At 40.5% G+C, this 15,061-nt stretch overlaps 2 protein-coding genes across 7 annotated transcripts; one reads left to right on the top strand and one right to left on the bottom strand.

Annotated features, from left to right (window-relative positions):
• Positions 1 to 386: 386 nt before the first annotated feature.
• Positions 387 to 9,904, top strand: LOC110975842 (caspase-3-like). 6 transcript variants are annotated; one of them, XM_022228681.2, is made up of 8 exons: positions 387 to 652; positions 2,138 to 2,468; positions 2,626 to 2,724; positions 3,182 to 3,301; positions 4,768 to 4,985; positions 5,365 to 5,452; positions 7,300 to 7,467; positions 8,194 to 9,904. In XM_022228681.2, exons 2-8 carry the CDS (start codon positions 2,165 to 2,167, stop codon positions 8,427 to 8,429), a joined length of 1,233 nt encoding a protein of 410 aa, XP_022084373.2. In that variant the 5' UTR covers positions 387 to 652; positions 2,138 to 2,164; the 3' UTR covers positions 8,430 to 9,904. The 6 variants fall into 6 exon arrangements, with proteins under 6 accessions (XP_022084373.2, XP_022084367.2, XP_022084371.2 ...); XM_022228675.2 differs by having other exon boundaries at positions 388 to 578; XM_022228679.2 differs by having other exon boundaries at positions 568 to 701.
• gtf2b (general transcription factor IIB) lies at positions 9,626 to 15,041 on the bottom strand. Its single transcript, XM_022228577.2, has 9 exons — positions 14,885 to 15,041; positions 13,754 to 13,864; positions 13,361 to 13,547; positions 12,843 to 12,929; positions 12,320 to 12,449; positions 11,720 to 11,829; positions 11,489 to 11,583; positions 11,218 to 11,294; positions 9,626 to 10,775 (listed from the first exon to the last, which is right to left on the bottom strand). Exons 2-9 carry the CDS (start codon positions 13,855 to 13,857, stop codon positions 10,642 to 10,644), a joined length of 924 nt encoding a protein of 307 aa, XP_022084269.1. The 5' UTR covers positions 13,858 to 13,864; positions 14,885 to 15,041; the 3' UTR covers positions 9,626 to 10,641.
• Between the last annotated feature and the right edge of the window lie 20 nt (positions 15,042 to 15,061).

Raw genomic sequence — 15,061 nt, 5'->3', positions numbered from 1 at the left:
TGGTGGTGTGTTGATATTTAATATCCACTATAGGTCACGTGAATAGCGGGCTTAATCTGTCTGTTCTTTTTTTTCCTGAAATATTAAAACTCCCAATGTCATGTGTGTTGATGTTTTGGAGGAAAATAAAAATAGAAAAACCGATTCAGAAAGAGAGTGGGACATTGAATTCACAAATATAAGTTTTGAAAAAAACCGTTGAAATGATCACGAAGAAATAACACCTCAAGCAAAATCCCTTCTGCAGGCGGGGGGGGGGGGGCCCCAGCCTACGCCCCTTGTATATAATTAGTGGCGGCCGCCAGATGATTGTGTCAAAAATGTATACGCGCAGTCAGGAGAAAAGTGCGCATGCTATCCGGCCTCCGTAGCAAATTGGCTCGGCTTGGCTGCAGGATAGGTGTTTCCCCGCCTGGCGAAGAGCGTGCGCGCGGTGAGTGTGGGCTGGGGTGGTCGGGTACCAGTACCAAACGGGAAGTTAATGACGGAAAATCTTCATTACGGTAAAATTTCCTAGTTCGGTCGTCGACGTAAAAAGCTGGAGCTAGTGCAGAGTGAAAGGCCAAGGCATTTTGGAGGTGAGTGAACAGTGAACATACTCTGCGGCGGAAGAGGAGGCGGGAGGGAAAGTCCGAAGGCCTGTCACTGGCCTGTAAGTTTCCACATGCGATGTGTGGTATGTTTGGATCATTTTGCGTTAGGTACGAGAGGCTGGTGAGTTTGGCATATAGTGGTTCTTTCATCGCCTTGCACCTCTGCGGTCCGGGTTCGAATCCCGGCTTAGTCCACATGACGATTGGGTTTTCAGTCCCTACCTGATCCTGTGGGTTTTACCCTGAATAATGATCTCGGCTTTCCCTCCCAGCTCCAAAACTGCAATTGCTTCTCACTGTCTCTTCGATCTACAGGTTTCGTCAGTTTGAGGAATCCATGGTGATTACCAGAAATAATGTAAATCGTAATAAAAACCTCAGATTTTTTTTCAAGAAATAGTCAGTCACATGGTTTTAAAACCATAGATGAGGAGAATGAAAGACACACACCATTTTCGACTGCTTTGGGGGGAAAATTTGCCAAAGTGGAGTTTTTTAAAACAAATGTAGGAGCCTACCTCGATTTGAACTACATTATATGCTGCATTCAAAAGCCCATGATGATATGAACCCATAAAATTGATTTGATACAGTAAGCTATATAATGTGAACTTTTGAAAGAAACAGTGTCATTCCTTTTAACAACTTTCCTTAAAGTTTCCCCTGTCTTCTAATGTTTCCCGCTCATTTTCTCTTCTGTTTTAGTTGTGTCAATGTTGAGCAATTCTGAATATGTTTCCAATCTGACTTGGCTTTTGAAGACATGTCTTCCTGTTACTTTGTTCACTTTCCTTGCACTGAGACAGGAATCACTTTTTAAAACTCTGCATGTTTCATTTTTTATGAACAATGTAATGTCTGTAAACCTCCTGAATTTTATGGGAATAGCAAGGAAAAGTAATAAGTATTGACTCCGGCCTATGTATGTAATGTACATGTGTGTATTGCAGTTATTTTGGGGAAAAGCCAGGCAAACTTGATTCAGGTCTTTAACTTGCATGTAGGTTTTGTGAACCCTCAATATGATTTCTCTTTTCCAAGTAGAGTAGAACTCATTGAGGAAGACATGATGTCACAGCTACGTGAGTAATTTTAACTGCATTCCCAGATATTTCCTGATAATTAGGGCATACAGTGTACCGTTTTACTTTGACAAAGTTGATGTTCACTGTTACCTGTACTTGTGACTTGTTTTGAAAATGATTTGTGGAGCTTGTGTTAAATTTATCAGATCCCAAAATCACATTCATCATGTAGGGTTCTTGGAAAGAATTCCATATACGAATTCCAAAACTCCACATTTCTGTCCTATGATGTTCAGCTCTTCAATGCCTTTTGGAATCGTCTTCATTCAGCGATCAAAGTAAGGATACTTTTGTAGTAATTACGCGATATTACAGTGAACTTCGTATATGGAATTCTTCCCGGGTTCTTAGTTTAATTAACTAAAAAAAAGAAGAAGCAATTGTTTGGAGTGTGGTAAGATATGGATTGTTTTATTTTGTGTTAGTTTTGTTTCATTTTTGTGGATTGTGCTGTTTTAGGTCTTTCAGAACAAAGAGTACTGAAAAATGTCGGCACGAAGAAAAACTCCGACTGCACACATGGATTTACTGATTGAGTTGGATAAATGCATCCTGAAAGAGCAATTTGGGATGATGAAGCAGATGGTGAAGGCAGAGGAATTTGGTAACCTGAAGCCCGGGGAGCTGGAAAAGATTAAAACTCCGGACCAGTTGTTCCAGAAATTGGAGCATAAAAACATCATCAAGGTTGGCGACTACAGAAAGCTAAGGCATCTCTTTGAAAGAAAGCTTGAATTTCACCATCTGATTGCTCCCATAAATGCGGCAGAAGATGCCTTAGAAAGAGAAGGTGAGTCCAACATCAGAAGTCAGCAATTTGACTGCCATTGTGCTGTAGGCCTAAGCTGTTAAACTAAAAAGTTTGTGAAAGAAACTAAAACATTTTGTCACAGAACTACAACCGATTACATGTATATTGACATTTCTTAAACTGTTGGAAAATGTAGGTCACCCTGTCATGCGTGAACCAGCTTCCAGTGAGGAAACTGCATTGCTGCCTCCGTCAAGTGATAACAAAACCAGACAGAGAACAGCAAGAAGCCTAGGTGAGAGGTCATTAAAACTTTCTGACCTCGTTTGAGAAGCTGCATGTTTCTGATTGAAACAATCATGTTTGCAACCAGTTGAAAAGAGCAGGTCTTAAATGAGAGTTTGTATTTGTGCAGATAAGTCTGGGTAAACATTCCAATTTGGGTAAGCATAAACCTGAAGCTGTTTTGAAGTCCTTAATGGTACCCACACCTGTTCCCAGTTCTGAATTGTGGTATTCTACTGCCTATTTGAGAAGAGGGCATGTATTTGTGTAACAAAATGTCAGTGCTAAGAATGGGAATTTGCATTTTAAATTCACTTGAAATTCACAGTTCCTGTTTTATCTCTTGTCGTATTAAAAAGAGACATCTGTTGTACAGTTCAGGTTTTGTTTTCAAGATGGTCCCTGAAGCATTTACACAAGTTGAATTTTGGCTATCATTTGACCGACAATCACCTTTGTTGTTCAAGGTGATGCAATTCCAACTGAATTTCCAGTGGACGATCGACCCCAGTACCCAGATGGCCGAGGTTACGTGCTTTTTATCAATGAATTTGTGGGGCAGGGACATGGCAAATATCGCCGTAAAGGTGAGTGTATCTTCAACTTTCCTTACCATTCTTAATTTTGTGTGTGACTGAGTGTTACCTAGTTGCCATTTTACCTTGTTACCACCGGCGCTGGAAAATTAAGTGCTGAGGTTCATGGTTCCTCAGGCAGCATGATGTGGTTTCTCCGATCTGAGCCCTTTATTGGATAGAAATCATTTCATTCGTAGCATTGGTCAATATTTTCACATAAGCAGTAAGCGTTACACAGTGCTTTGTATGTTGGTAATTAATTGGGATGTTCTTCCTTTTGTGTTGTGAAATTTTGATAGGAACTGTCCACTAAAGTGCCTAAGGTGTTTGGACATATGGAACTGGGACTCTGTGATCGCTCTTGGTATTGGCATGGCAAACAAGTTCAGACTCTATTAGTTTTCACACGAGTGCGAGTGGAACACGGAATAATGTGACATTATTCCTTGTTCCACGAGCGTGAGTTTGATAACGAATTTATCAAGTAAACTTGACACACAGTAAAGATAGTAAAGGGGCCTATGCGCACTTCACAGTAGCACCGTATGCTGTATGTACTACAGTTCTCAGTTGAGACCACTTAAGACCTTAACAAGACCAACTCAAGACCTCCGGTCTGAATTGAAGTCACAAGCTACATGTATTCAAATGAACTGCAACAAAAACATATACATTCCTTAGCCATTGTTCACCCTGTTACTTGTGCATGGTCTTGTGCATGGTCTTGTGCATGGTCTTGTGCATGGTCTTGTGCATGGTCTTGTGCATGGTCTTGTGTCTGGTCTTGTGCATGGTCTTGTGTCTGGTCTTGTGCCTGGTCTTGTGTCTGGTCTTGTGCCTGGTCTTGTGCATGGTCTTGTGCCTGGTCTTGTGCATGGTCTTGTGCCTGGTCTTGTGCCTGGTCTTGTGCCTGGTCTTGTGGATGGTCTTGACTACAGTGTACAACACTGACAGTTCTGCAGTTTTATCATGGAAGCATTGGAATTGTGTTTGAGCTCATTTCAATAACAGTAACAACAGGGCTTATGCTAATAATAGAAATTGTTAGAATTGTATGTGCATTTAACCACATTTGATTAGCAGCACGGGCAAACGCCACTTTTTAATTTTCAATCATTTAGATGTGCGTTTGCTTTTAGTGTAAAAATAGCGCAATGCGTTGAGTTAGAACGGCGCTTTACATGGGGGTGTGATATGAACCGTGCAATACAGTTATATATCACACTGTTTGTTACCATGGACCAAGCGACCAATCACAATTGAGAATTCAAGTTTGCTTGAAGATAAAGGGCTGAAGTCACACACTGGGCACCATATTTGGACACTGACTGTTTCATGAGTGTGGTGGAGTCTGATCATGAGACTTGAGATCTCAGTCAAAGTGGGCTCTTCTTCAAAGACGTGTATGACTCCACATTGTTTGCCCATTTGTTCATGCCTTTACAACTGTGAATTTTATTTTCCTCCACTTACAGGTGGTAATGTAGACGAGGAGAATATTAAGAAGTTATTTAGTATCTCCCAGAACTACCACCTTGATAAGTACGAAGATTTGACCAAACCTGACCTGGTGAAAGTGTTGGAGGATACAAAGGAGAAACTGAAAAAGGGAAACTACGCAAAATTTATTCTGATCATCTGCAGCCATGGCCGGCGAGTTGTTCAGGACAAGAACAATCCGAACCTACCCCAGGTATGCACTGTACTGGTTGTAGAGATGGCTGTGTCTCTGACATGAAACTCTGTTAACCCCCCCTCCCTCCCCCATTCCCCGCCCCTTTTACTGAAGACAAAATTAGACAGAAAGGCTCCAGTTGGTAGCGCGCAGCCAGGACGGGCTTGGCCTTGTATCATGAAAACTTGAGGCTGACGGCCGGGAGGCATGGACAAGTAAAACGGAATATGTGGAAAAATGGCCACATTGAAATCTGTGGCTTTATTGACATGCTGCCGAAGCCCACTGTGTTTATCAACACTTAGTGTTCAAAAATTCATTATTCCAGTCCTCTGTTTTTTGAATTTGCATTACATACATTTTTTCTAATTATTCCTTTTTACTTTTGAAACATCAGGATTGCATTGCAACTGTTGATCATTGTCAAGTAACAGAAGAGGAGTTGACTGAACCATTTTTTGGAGACGAGTTTAAGGAGTTTGCTGGTTAGTTGAATCATAGAACCTTTTAGCCGCAAGTCAGTGACCATTGACCAATCAACGGGACCTTTCAATTCCCATAAAATATGCAAATTTGATAGGCTCATGCAGGCTACTACCTCTGGTTGGCAGGCGCAGCCGTCAAGACTATTAGGAGAACTGCTATCCCTACTAAAAATGGCCTATTCAAACCAATTGATTTTTGAATTGGATTTAATTGGAATGAATTGGTTTCAATTGGCAATCAATTGGTGCTCAATTGGTCTCGGTTGGTATATGGTTTCTCTCCCATTTGTTTTCCCCCATGAATTGGAGATTTCAAATGGGACGCAGTTGGTTTCAATTGGCATTTTTTTCTTTGCTGTTTATTTTCCTCAATCAATTGGAATTTCAAATGGGAATCAAATGGTTCCAATTGGTATGCTTTCTCTCTATTTGTTTCCCCTCAATCAATTGGAAATTTAAAATGGATGCAACTGGTTCCAATTGGTTTGCTTTCAGCTTGTTTTCCCCATCAAATGAATTTTTCAAATGGGACTCAGTTGGTTTGACATGGTCTAACTGAGAAGGGGTCTGAATTTACTATTCACACCAATTGAACCCAATTGGATTCCAATTGATTTCAAGCAATTGGTTATTGAATTGGTAAGTGAATTGGATCCAATTGGTATGGGAGTTGGATCCAGTGGGTAAGTGAATTGGATCCAATGGGTAAGTGAATTGGATCCAATGGGTAAGTGAATTGGATCCAATGGATACATGAATTGGTCTCAATAGGTAAATGAATTGGACACTTTCAGAAGGGGTAACCATAACCTGGCGTGTTAAAAGTCAATCAACACTGTTTTACAGCTTTTCCAATACTTCAGCACACCTTTCTTGAAAGGTTGGAAGTAACAATTCCTTGTCATTAAGTTTGGTATTCATGTCAAACTATACTAGGTACAGAAACGGTTCACGTGTGCTTATACTTGCACGCACATGGAGATTTGTGTTATTACATCATATATTTAAACAACTTTGCCAACCAGTGGTAGTAATGTGCGTGTGCCTGCCTTATTTTCATTCTATAAGTTACTGGTGTAATTTTTTTCATGCCCCTTTAACATCTGAAATATGATTTTGTAAGTTCACAACACATTCTCTAACTTTCACAATGCAAACAACCTGCCAAACAAATGGAAATGGTTTGAAATCAATTTCAGTGATATTTCCATGTCACATTACACGGGCCAGGTGTAATAGGGACATAAAAATGTCACACATTTGGACCCTGAATTCATAGAATGACCCAGGTGCCAACAAGTTGCAACTAAATTATAAAAATGGAGTGACAGTATATCGCTAGTCAAGTGTATGGATTGTGTGGGCGGAGCCTAAGTCATGGCACACTTACCAATAAAAGAGCACCACACCACCCACAGGTTATATTGTTTGATTGAAGAACTCTCTGCTGAGTGATTGCCCACATTGATTTTCAGGTCCCCAGGACCCCAAACTATTTGTAAATGCTAACTCAGCCCACTGGCACCTTATAGTCAATGTACATGTAAGAACAACATGCGGTCCAGACTTCCAGTATTCAGTATTTTTTTGCAAAAAATGATGTGTCCTAATCAACACAATCACAAGTATCATATACAAGTGTTTTTACATTCATTGATCTCCTTTGTCAATGAGCACAGAGTGAAGAATTTTTTCTGCACGTCTGAGTTCATAATTTAGGCTGCGTCCAAATTAAGTTACAGCTCTATTGGCCGCACATCTCCACGTATTTCCAATGGAGTAAAGACCTAGCTCTAAGCAACTGATTCGGATGCAGCTTAAGTTTTTGCCTGGTTCACCCTTTGTAGGTAAACCCAAAGTCTTCATCATTCAGGCATGCAGGAAACCAGCTGACTCACCCGATGACATGATGGAAGATCAGAGCAGGCGCTCACTTGCTGACAGTGAGCTAGGTCCATCTCGCCACACACGTCCCAAAAATGCTGATGTGCTGATATCCTACGCCACAACGAAAGGTACAACGTAGGGTTTGTATTTATGTCCAGTATGCTGCATTCATCAGACAGTCTCTCAGACAGTCTTGGGTCCAGGAGCTGATATACATGTAAACAAGAATATAAGATTAAATCAGTGCTCTGAAATATATGATTACCGAGCTTTCGGTAACTGAGTACCTTCGTCAGGGCAAGCAGATTCAAGGAACTGAACTGAATCTGCTTGCCCTGAAGAAGGTAGTCAGTTACCGAAAGCTCGGCAATCATATATTTCAGAGCACTGATTTAATCTTGTATTCTTGTTGATATTCTGATCACGGTGCTTCCATATTTCGCTGATATACATGTATCTTACACCTACAATGTATACCAGGATGCAGGTGTAATCATACAGACAGATTCTGCTATATTTGGTTGGTTTTCTGCTGTTACCCACATTGTCATTGGAAAGAAACTTGCAAAAAGTTCCAACCATTTGGGATGGAAATGAAATTGGTTTCTTGCTTGAAAAACAGTTTTCTTGGGCTCTTTTTCATATTTAGCCTGCATGATAGTTCACACTTGAAGCAGGTCGTGGGTTGGGTTCAGTGTTTACACGCTGAAGTGCTAAGGCCATTAGCATTTATGTGGACAAAACGATTGGTCAGGGAAAGTCATGCTTATTGAATTCTGCATTAAGCATTTCATTTCTTTTGCATTTCATTTAAAAGCCTGTTTCTGAAGAAGCTGTTCTTCTGCCTTTTTTAGGCACCAAGGCGTGGCGGAATGAAGAGAAAGGCTCCTGGTTCATCCATCACTTCTGCAAAGTCGTCCAAAAGTGGCACGAGACGGAATACCTGACAGATCTTCTGCTGAGGGTCAATGACAAAATATCTCGGATGGAGTTCACAGAAGAGCAGAGCGATGCCCCAGCAGGGGAAAGTGATCCCATAAAGCAGATGCCTTGTCAGATCTGCACCCTGACCAAACACGTCAAACTGTGAACCTCTAATCTTAACCAGCATTGGGATTTATCAAGGTAGCTTGGTTTAGAATTGAATAGCTTGGTCAGCAGTATATTTGGATGAAAGGGAAGCTCAGAGGAATTTATCTCCTTCATGTTCGTTGTAGTCCTTACGGATAGATAGGTTACCAAAGTGTGACGTCATTTGAAACAAGGAAATGTACGTAGTGCAAACAAAAGGAGTTTGTGTGCAAGTCGGTTCACACGGTGGTTCTCTTGCTAATGCCTTTAACACACAATTGTGCATGTTAGGTATTCACTTTGGTACTCTGTAGACAGACCCACTGACGTTTCACTGGGCATTCCTGGAGGCCCCCTTAAATGGCAATAAGCACTGTGTTTGGATTTGTACCAAGCAACTGTCAGGGCACTGTGGTTCCAGACAATGGCTGTCACAATGCTCGACGCCATTAAAGGGGGCCACAGTAAATAAGCAGTAATATGGTACTATCATGTTCACCAGAATTGTCTGTATAGAAGATAGAACTAATTGTGTCACCTCTGACCCGAGATTTGAAGCCCCAGATAGATCCATGATGTCCACAGATATTAATCTTAGACGCGTACATTATTGCTGAAATGTAGTGCTCCAAAATTATCTTTGTATTCAAATACATGTAATGTCACCTGCTTGAAAGCTTGAAAGATAACACTATGCATATTGAATTTAAACAAATGAAGATTTGGAGCGAAATCACAGAAGTTGCCACCTTAGCTGTTTACTTTCACTGAAAGTGTCCTCAGCTGTAAATATGCTTGTTCTGATTTAGTTTTTGGCAAATTTTGAACGTTCCTACACTGCATTACAAAATGACTTAAAAGTCTCACATATATTTTTTCATAGAAAGTGCTTTAAAAGCAGTATATTTTTCTGGACTCTACAGTTTTTTAAATTGTGTGTTCCTGTCATGAAATGACAGTGCTTATGTATTTTTTTTAGAAAAAAAGAAAAAAATCTCCTCTTGAAAGTTAATTTGTTTATGTAAAAAAGTCCCTACTTGCAGTTTATGTTATGTTCGTATTTTCTAGTTTCTAAAGTTTCTGACAAAACCCATTGCCAAGTACATGTATATGCACTGTGCTTTAAACCCGAGGTAGGATGCAAGTATTGACAAAGAACAAAAGAGACAAAGGAAACTCAAAGACAAGGATGAGTAGACAGAGATCAATGAGATGTTCACTTCATAAATATGTAAGTTTTATTGTACATGTACCAGCCAAAGGATAGTGACAAATGACCGACTACTGGCATTATCAGTTACTTTAATTAGAACAAAGAGTATATTAATCACTGTACCATTTGGAGATTTGGTGGACCAAAAATCTTTTACCTTTCATTGTGTAGTGTGAGAAAGTTTCTTTCTGTATGAGGGACTGAAGCGTGTCATAGCATCTTACATGTACTCAGATTCAAGCAGCTGTATTCAATAAATTTTGGATTGTTCTGTGTAGAAATGCTGATTCAGCATGGGGCTTTGTGACTTGGTGTGAGGATTTAGGAAAGTTAAGTTTTCTTTGCAAACTGAAGTTGATTTGCCACAACACCTGAACTCCAGAATGTACATGATGTAGTCGAATGCTGTGAGTGAAACAGAACATGACGGACCTTTAAGCTGTTCTGGAGGTCTTAATTGCATCTCCAATATAATTTTATATTGAGACATTACATGTACATCCACATTTTAGGAACTATACATGTATATAGCATTACAACTGCCGCATTGAGAGTGCACTCAATATCAGGTTTTTTTTAAAATCATGTTGGTTTTGGTGGCATGTCCCACATTAAATGGGTTGCCTAAGATTAGTCTTTGTCAAAGTAGGTCCACCTCGTGATCTAGTCATTCTGGGCAGTTATATCTTAATCACTGCTTTACTACTTCACTTGCGTACAGGTGCGGTACATAACCAACAGAAAATCATTTCCGGTGATGCATAACTAATACATGTTGCTGGAAATTCCATAACAAAGTATTTGGTAAAAAATGACTTTCAAAAGGGGAGCAACTAGGCAAAAGATATCTACTGGACCGAGTTCTAGCATTCCAGTATAACATTGGTCATGTACGTGAAATGTTCTTAAATTCAGGCTTGTGAATGAATGCTGGGTGGATCTACAAGCTGTCCCTTAATGAAGTTCCTCTTTGGAGGAGGGTCTTGGATTAACAAGGGAGGCGGGATGGACATTTCAACTACGGTAGGGGTAGGTCTTCGACCCTTGTAACAAACTTGAAATCCTCTGGGAACAGGTCCATGGCTCTGGGGTACATCAGACGGTAGGACTGCTTGATTGTGATTTCTGCTACACCAGCAATGTCTCCGATTTCTGCACAAAAGAAGATTGTCATCACATCATCATGATCTTGCTATTTGAAACACTGCCAACACTTCCTGATTTGGGGTCAGAATCTTCAGAATTTGGAGGGCAGTGCATCCAAAATTAGAGGTGTGTACCTTGCAACTGTCTTAACATGCTGTCTTGGCCATGTATCACTAAGGCCAAAAGCATTATGTGGGACTGTGGCTACAGCTGTTACATTACATGCATGTAGAGTGATATTGTTACCCACAATGCTTTGCTCCTCAACAACTTCAACCTGGGATAAGAATAACATGCATGCTTTCATGGAAGAAGTATAGAAGTCAATGGGATCATTTCTCCTCCAAAGCGTGCCATTTTCTGCTCAGGAGACTCAAACGCTCCAGTCATGATAAGAGACCGAGAATGAACTTTTAGACAATGTATCCATTTCAAGACTGACACAAACCTTTCTGAGTGCGTTTCTCTTTAGATGCCTGGGATGCCATGTAAATGGCTGCTGCTGCCACTGAGATGGGACTCCGTCTACACAGGAATGGAAATGTACATGTGAACTCTGGGTTCAAGACGTGAGCTTTCCGTTTGTAAAGTAAAGCCAAATTCAGGTAAGTGCCATATATTTCAGAGATGCTTCACAGATGAGTTTCTTAGGAATGTCTCTTATGTGTGTTGAACTTGTTTGCTTGCTCTGGCGATGATAAGCATTGTTAACCTCTTACCCAGGGACAAGATCCAACTCCACAGCCTTGTTAGCCACATATGTAGCTGCCTTCTGAACAGAGGTTGGGAGGCTCAAGTTAGCACAGAAACGTGACTGCAAAAGAAATGTTATTTCAATCAAAACAATGCTATGAAGCATTACTATATTTACAATGCTGATTTTTCTACTTGAAGTGGACAAAATCGTCATGTGAAAAGTGGAACAGTAAAGAGTTGTTTCAGGAGCATACCATGAAGTCTCCGCTGTTGATGAGGCTGACATTGGCTTCTATTGCTCGGATGATGAGCTTAAAGCAGCGACCAATTTCCTTCTTACTGACTCGGGACACAGCACAGATTTCTAGAGAGGAATGATTGATGAAGGTGAAACATGATGCAAAGTCAAACAAAAAGGGAAATAGAAAGAAATCACTGCCAAGACACATGGGGGAGAAATACTCATTTAAAAAAATTTATGAAATTGAAGACTTGACCCATTCGATAATAAACGCTGCACAGGCAAATTTTCACATCTTATGCCATTAATAATTATTACATGGCACAAAAATGGAACAAAAAACCATTGCAGATTCTTTGCTCAAATGCAAAAAATCTTAAATGCAAAATGGCCACTGAATAATGGTCCATGATCTCATTTCCAGACTGGTTCCTTCTCCAACTTATCATCACAATAATGTTTGATGCCTTGATCGGGCTCCCTGCATGAATGCCCAATATACATCAATAGTATCCATATTCTTATTATGAATGTCAGAAAAAGGACTCGAAACCGGCTTCAATCACTAGCCTGTAACATACACACAGATCAACAATGAAGTCGAACAATTTGCCTTTGAATGTCCTAGGCACGCCCTCTTGTCGGCAAGCTATATACAGACAGGCAGCAGCTATTGCATCATTGCTCCGCCCCCTCAAGCTTCGCTGTTCATGAACTTGCTTGAAGAGCCCGTTGGTACGATCCTGTGAAGGATTCAAACGCATCAGTTGAGTTCGTACTTTGAAAAAACTTTGTCTTCACTTAACACTTGGTAAGACACCTGTTTAAATGTGAAATTATTCTCAGTAGCAAGCAAACGGCATGTCAAAAGTCAGCAAGACTGGTCGGCTTGTGTCATCAAGACTTCATCCAAAATGTGGGTACTGCAAATTTTTAACCCAAGTCAATACAATGATGAACCCCGAGCCGGACTAAGTGAGGGCACAATTTTCCTACCAATGGTGGTTCCTTTGGTTTTCAAATGACTTTGAATGCATGCGTAATGAGCGCATCACTACCAGCAAAATGAACACTCCCGACCAACAAGTGTGATATTATCAGTACAAAGGTCTGTTCCTGACTGGAACTGTACTCACCACTATCGTTCTCGGCAAGTTGATACGATCAGACATGTGTGAGATTTCTCGAAATGCACTCAGTAATGCCCTGTCTGAACTACTGACCTGGGAAAGCGGTTGAGGGCAGGAAAGAACATTACAGATTCATTCTGTGAGTATTCAAATGTGAACTTCATTCCGTAATTCAAAAACAAAGATCTACCTTAACGTTAAGTAAAGAGAATAATTACGAAGTAGGAAGGATCCTTTTAAAAATTAACCCAAGGCGCAATCACTACCAAAGGCTACCAAACCTGCACGTAGGAACGAGCTACACTGGCAGCTATATATTGACCACGGGCCGATTTTTCCCTGAATCCAGGACATATTTTATGCAAAGGTTAGCAGGCAAATCAATCACTGGATCACTGGTTGACAAGTGGTCACAAAATCAACTTGGCAAAGGATAAAAAATATACAGCGAGGTAGCCTTGAAGTTTCTGGAACCTAGATGTTGGTTTTTTACCAGGATGGTAGTTGAGAGTGGGATTTACTACCTGTTTTCTGTTTTGGTATTTGGCCTGTCCATCTTCGCCGTAGCCTGAAGAGCCCGAGGGCTTGCCTATGATGGTGGATAGGTCCCCGCCGCTCAGCAAGGGGTTCTCGGCCGCACCCACACGTGACGGGTCGCTGGTAGCCTTGTCGTTGCTGAATGTGCGCCACTCTGAGCCAACATCAATGCATCTAAGGAAACAAACGGTTGATTGAGAGGCTGACGCTATAAAGTAAGACCAGACTGAGGTTATGATTATGAATGGAGAAATGCATGTACATGCTAAACAGAATTAGGTCAATTTTCCTTTCATCCTAGATCGAACGACACTGGACAGCATGGCCAACAGATCATGCACAATGTTGATTAAGCCAAATACAATGTATTATTTCATTACCTATCAACAACCACCAGACCGCATTCTGGACAGATCATATCTCCTGCATGGTAATCCTCAACCAAATTGGCTTCAGGATGTTGTGGACAACTCACACGATTCATGGTGAACCTGAAATCAAATTCAATAAATTTCAGTAAACATCGATATCACCAGATGAATAATTCATCAGTCACAAAGATGATTGACCATGTTGACCATTCCAGTGGTAACATTACCGGGGCTCATTGCCTTTTCTTTTTTTTGTCCTTATGTTTGACATAACCTTCCATTTAGGATATACAACATCGATGTGTTTGAAATATAGAAGACCTGACCCAGTTGTAATGTTAGGCAAACATGGTCGATTGTAGTGATGAGCATACTAAAATGAAATGATTGAGGATGGCAATTTATGTTTCATTTGCAAAACATTTAGAAAACTTTCCCATCCTGTCTAAACGTGTAAACCCTCCACCCTTACCACGGTGTCATTGAAAAATTGAAACGCAACAAATTGTATACAATGTAAAGAGTTGACACAAATTTCCGATGGTGAATTCATGGTAGTCCTTTGATGTGACCAAGCAAGTGTTCTAAAAATCAGATGACATTTTACAGACATCGTTTACAATAAAAATGAATGCCAGATGGCATCAATCAAAACGTCAAACCTCTACAAGGGACAGTTCTGTTTAAACGTTTAGAAAAATCTGTAAACAAATTTGGAACTTTTTTAGTTTAAACATGTAAATGTCCCACCCTTAGAAACAATGGTGATACAAGGCCTAAATGAAAAAAATAATGAATACATGATATAGGCCTACATCATCAACATCACATCAAAAGATCAACATGACCAAGCGCAAGCACTGGTGGTGCTGAACTTCTGTCTCTGTTATGTCCAGGGAACATTGCTCCTTTTTCCTTCCCACAATGCCTTTCTACCATTGTGCAAAATCACCCATGCAGTATTTGCGATAAGGCTTATTTCTGTCCTGGTGTGAGATAGGCCAAGACCTGCCGCCTGTTACCCCAAGCCTAGGCCTAGAACTTTGTAGAAGCAGAACAAAACAAAAACAAAGATTCAACAGAAAAAATAAGATCCTTTAACATATTTAAGACTGTGCTAAACTCATCCCCGATACTTACGATCACGTCGACAAAACAATGATTGGATCAGTTGTCGCTTACAACATAGAGATTACGATAACACCTTAAAAAAGTCTTAACTCCTCGCTGTGTGGTGCAATTCACGCATTGACAAGACCTGATCGGACATTTTCCACTACACTGTACATGAATTTGTAACAAAGAGTAGGTCACCAG

This window comes from Acanthaster planci, linkage group LG11 (genome assembly GCF_054643075.1).
Source record: "Acanthaster planci isolate LZ-2023a linkage group LG11, COTS_SCS, whole genome shotgun sequence".
In the NCBI taxonomy this organism is placed as follows: domain Eukaryota; kingdom Metazoa; phylum Echinodermata; class Asteroidea; order Valvatida; family Acanthasteridae; genus Acanthaster; species Acanthaster planci.
Note: the sequence above shows the minus strand (reverse complement) of the source record. Positions and strands in the feature narration are given on the sequence as shown.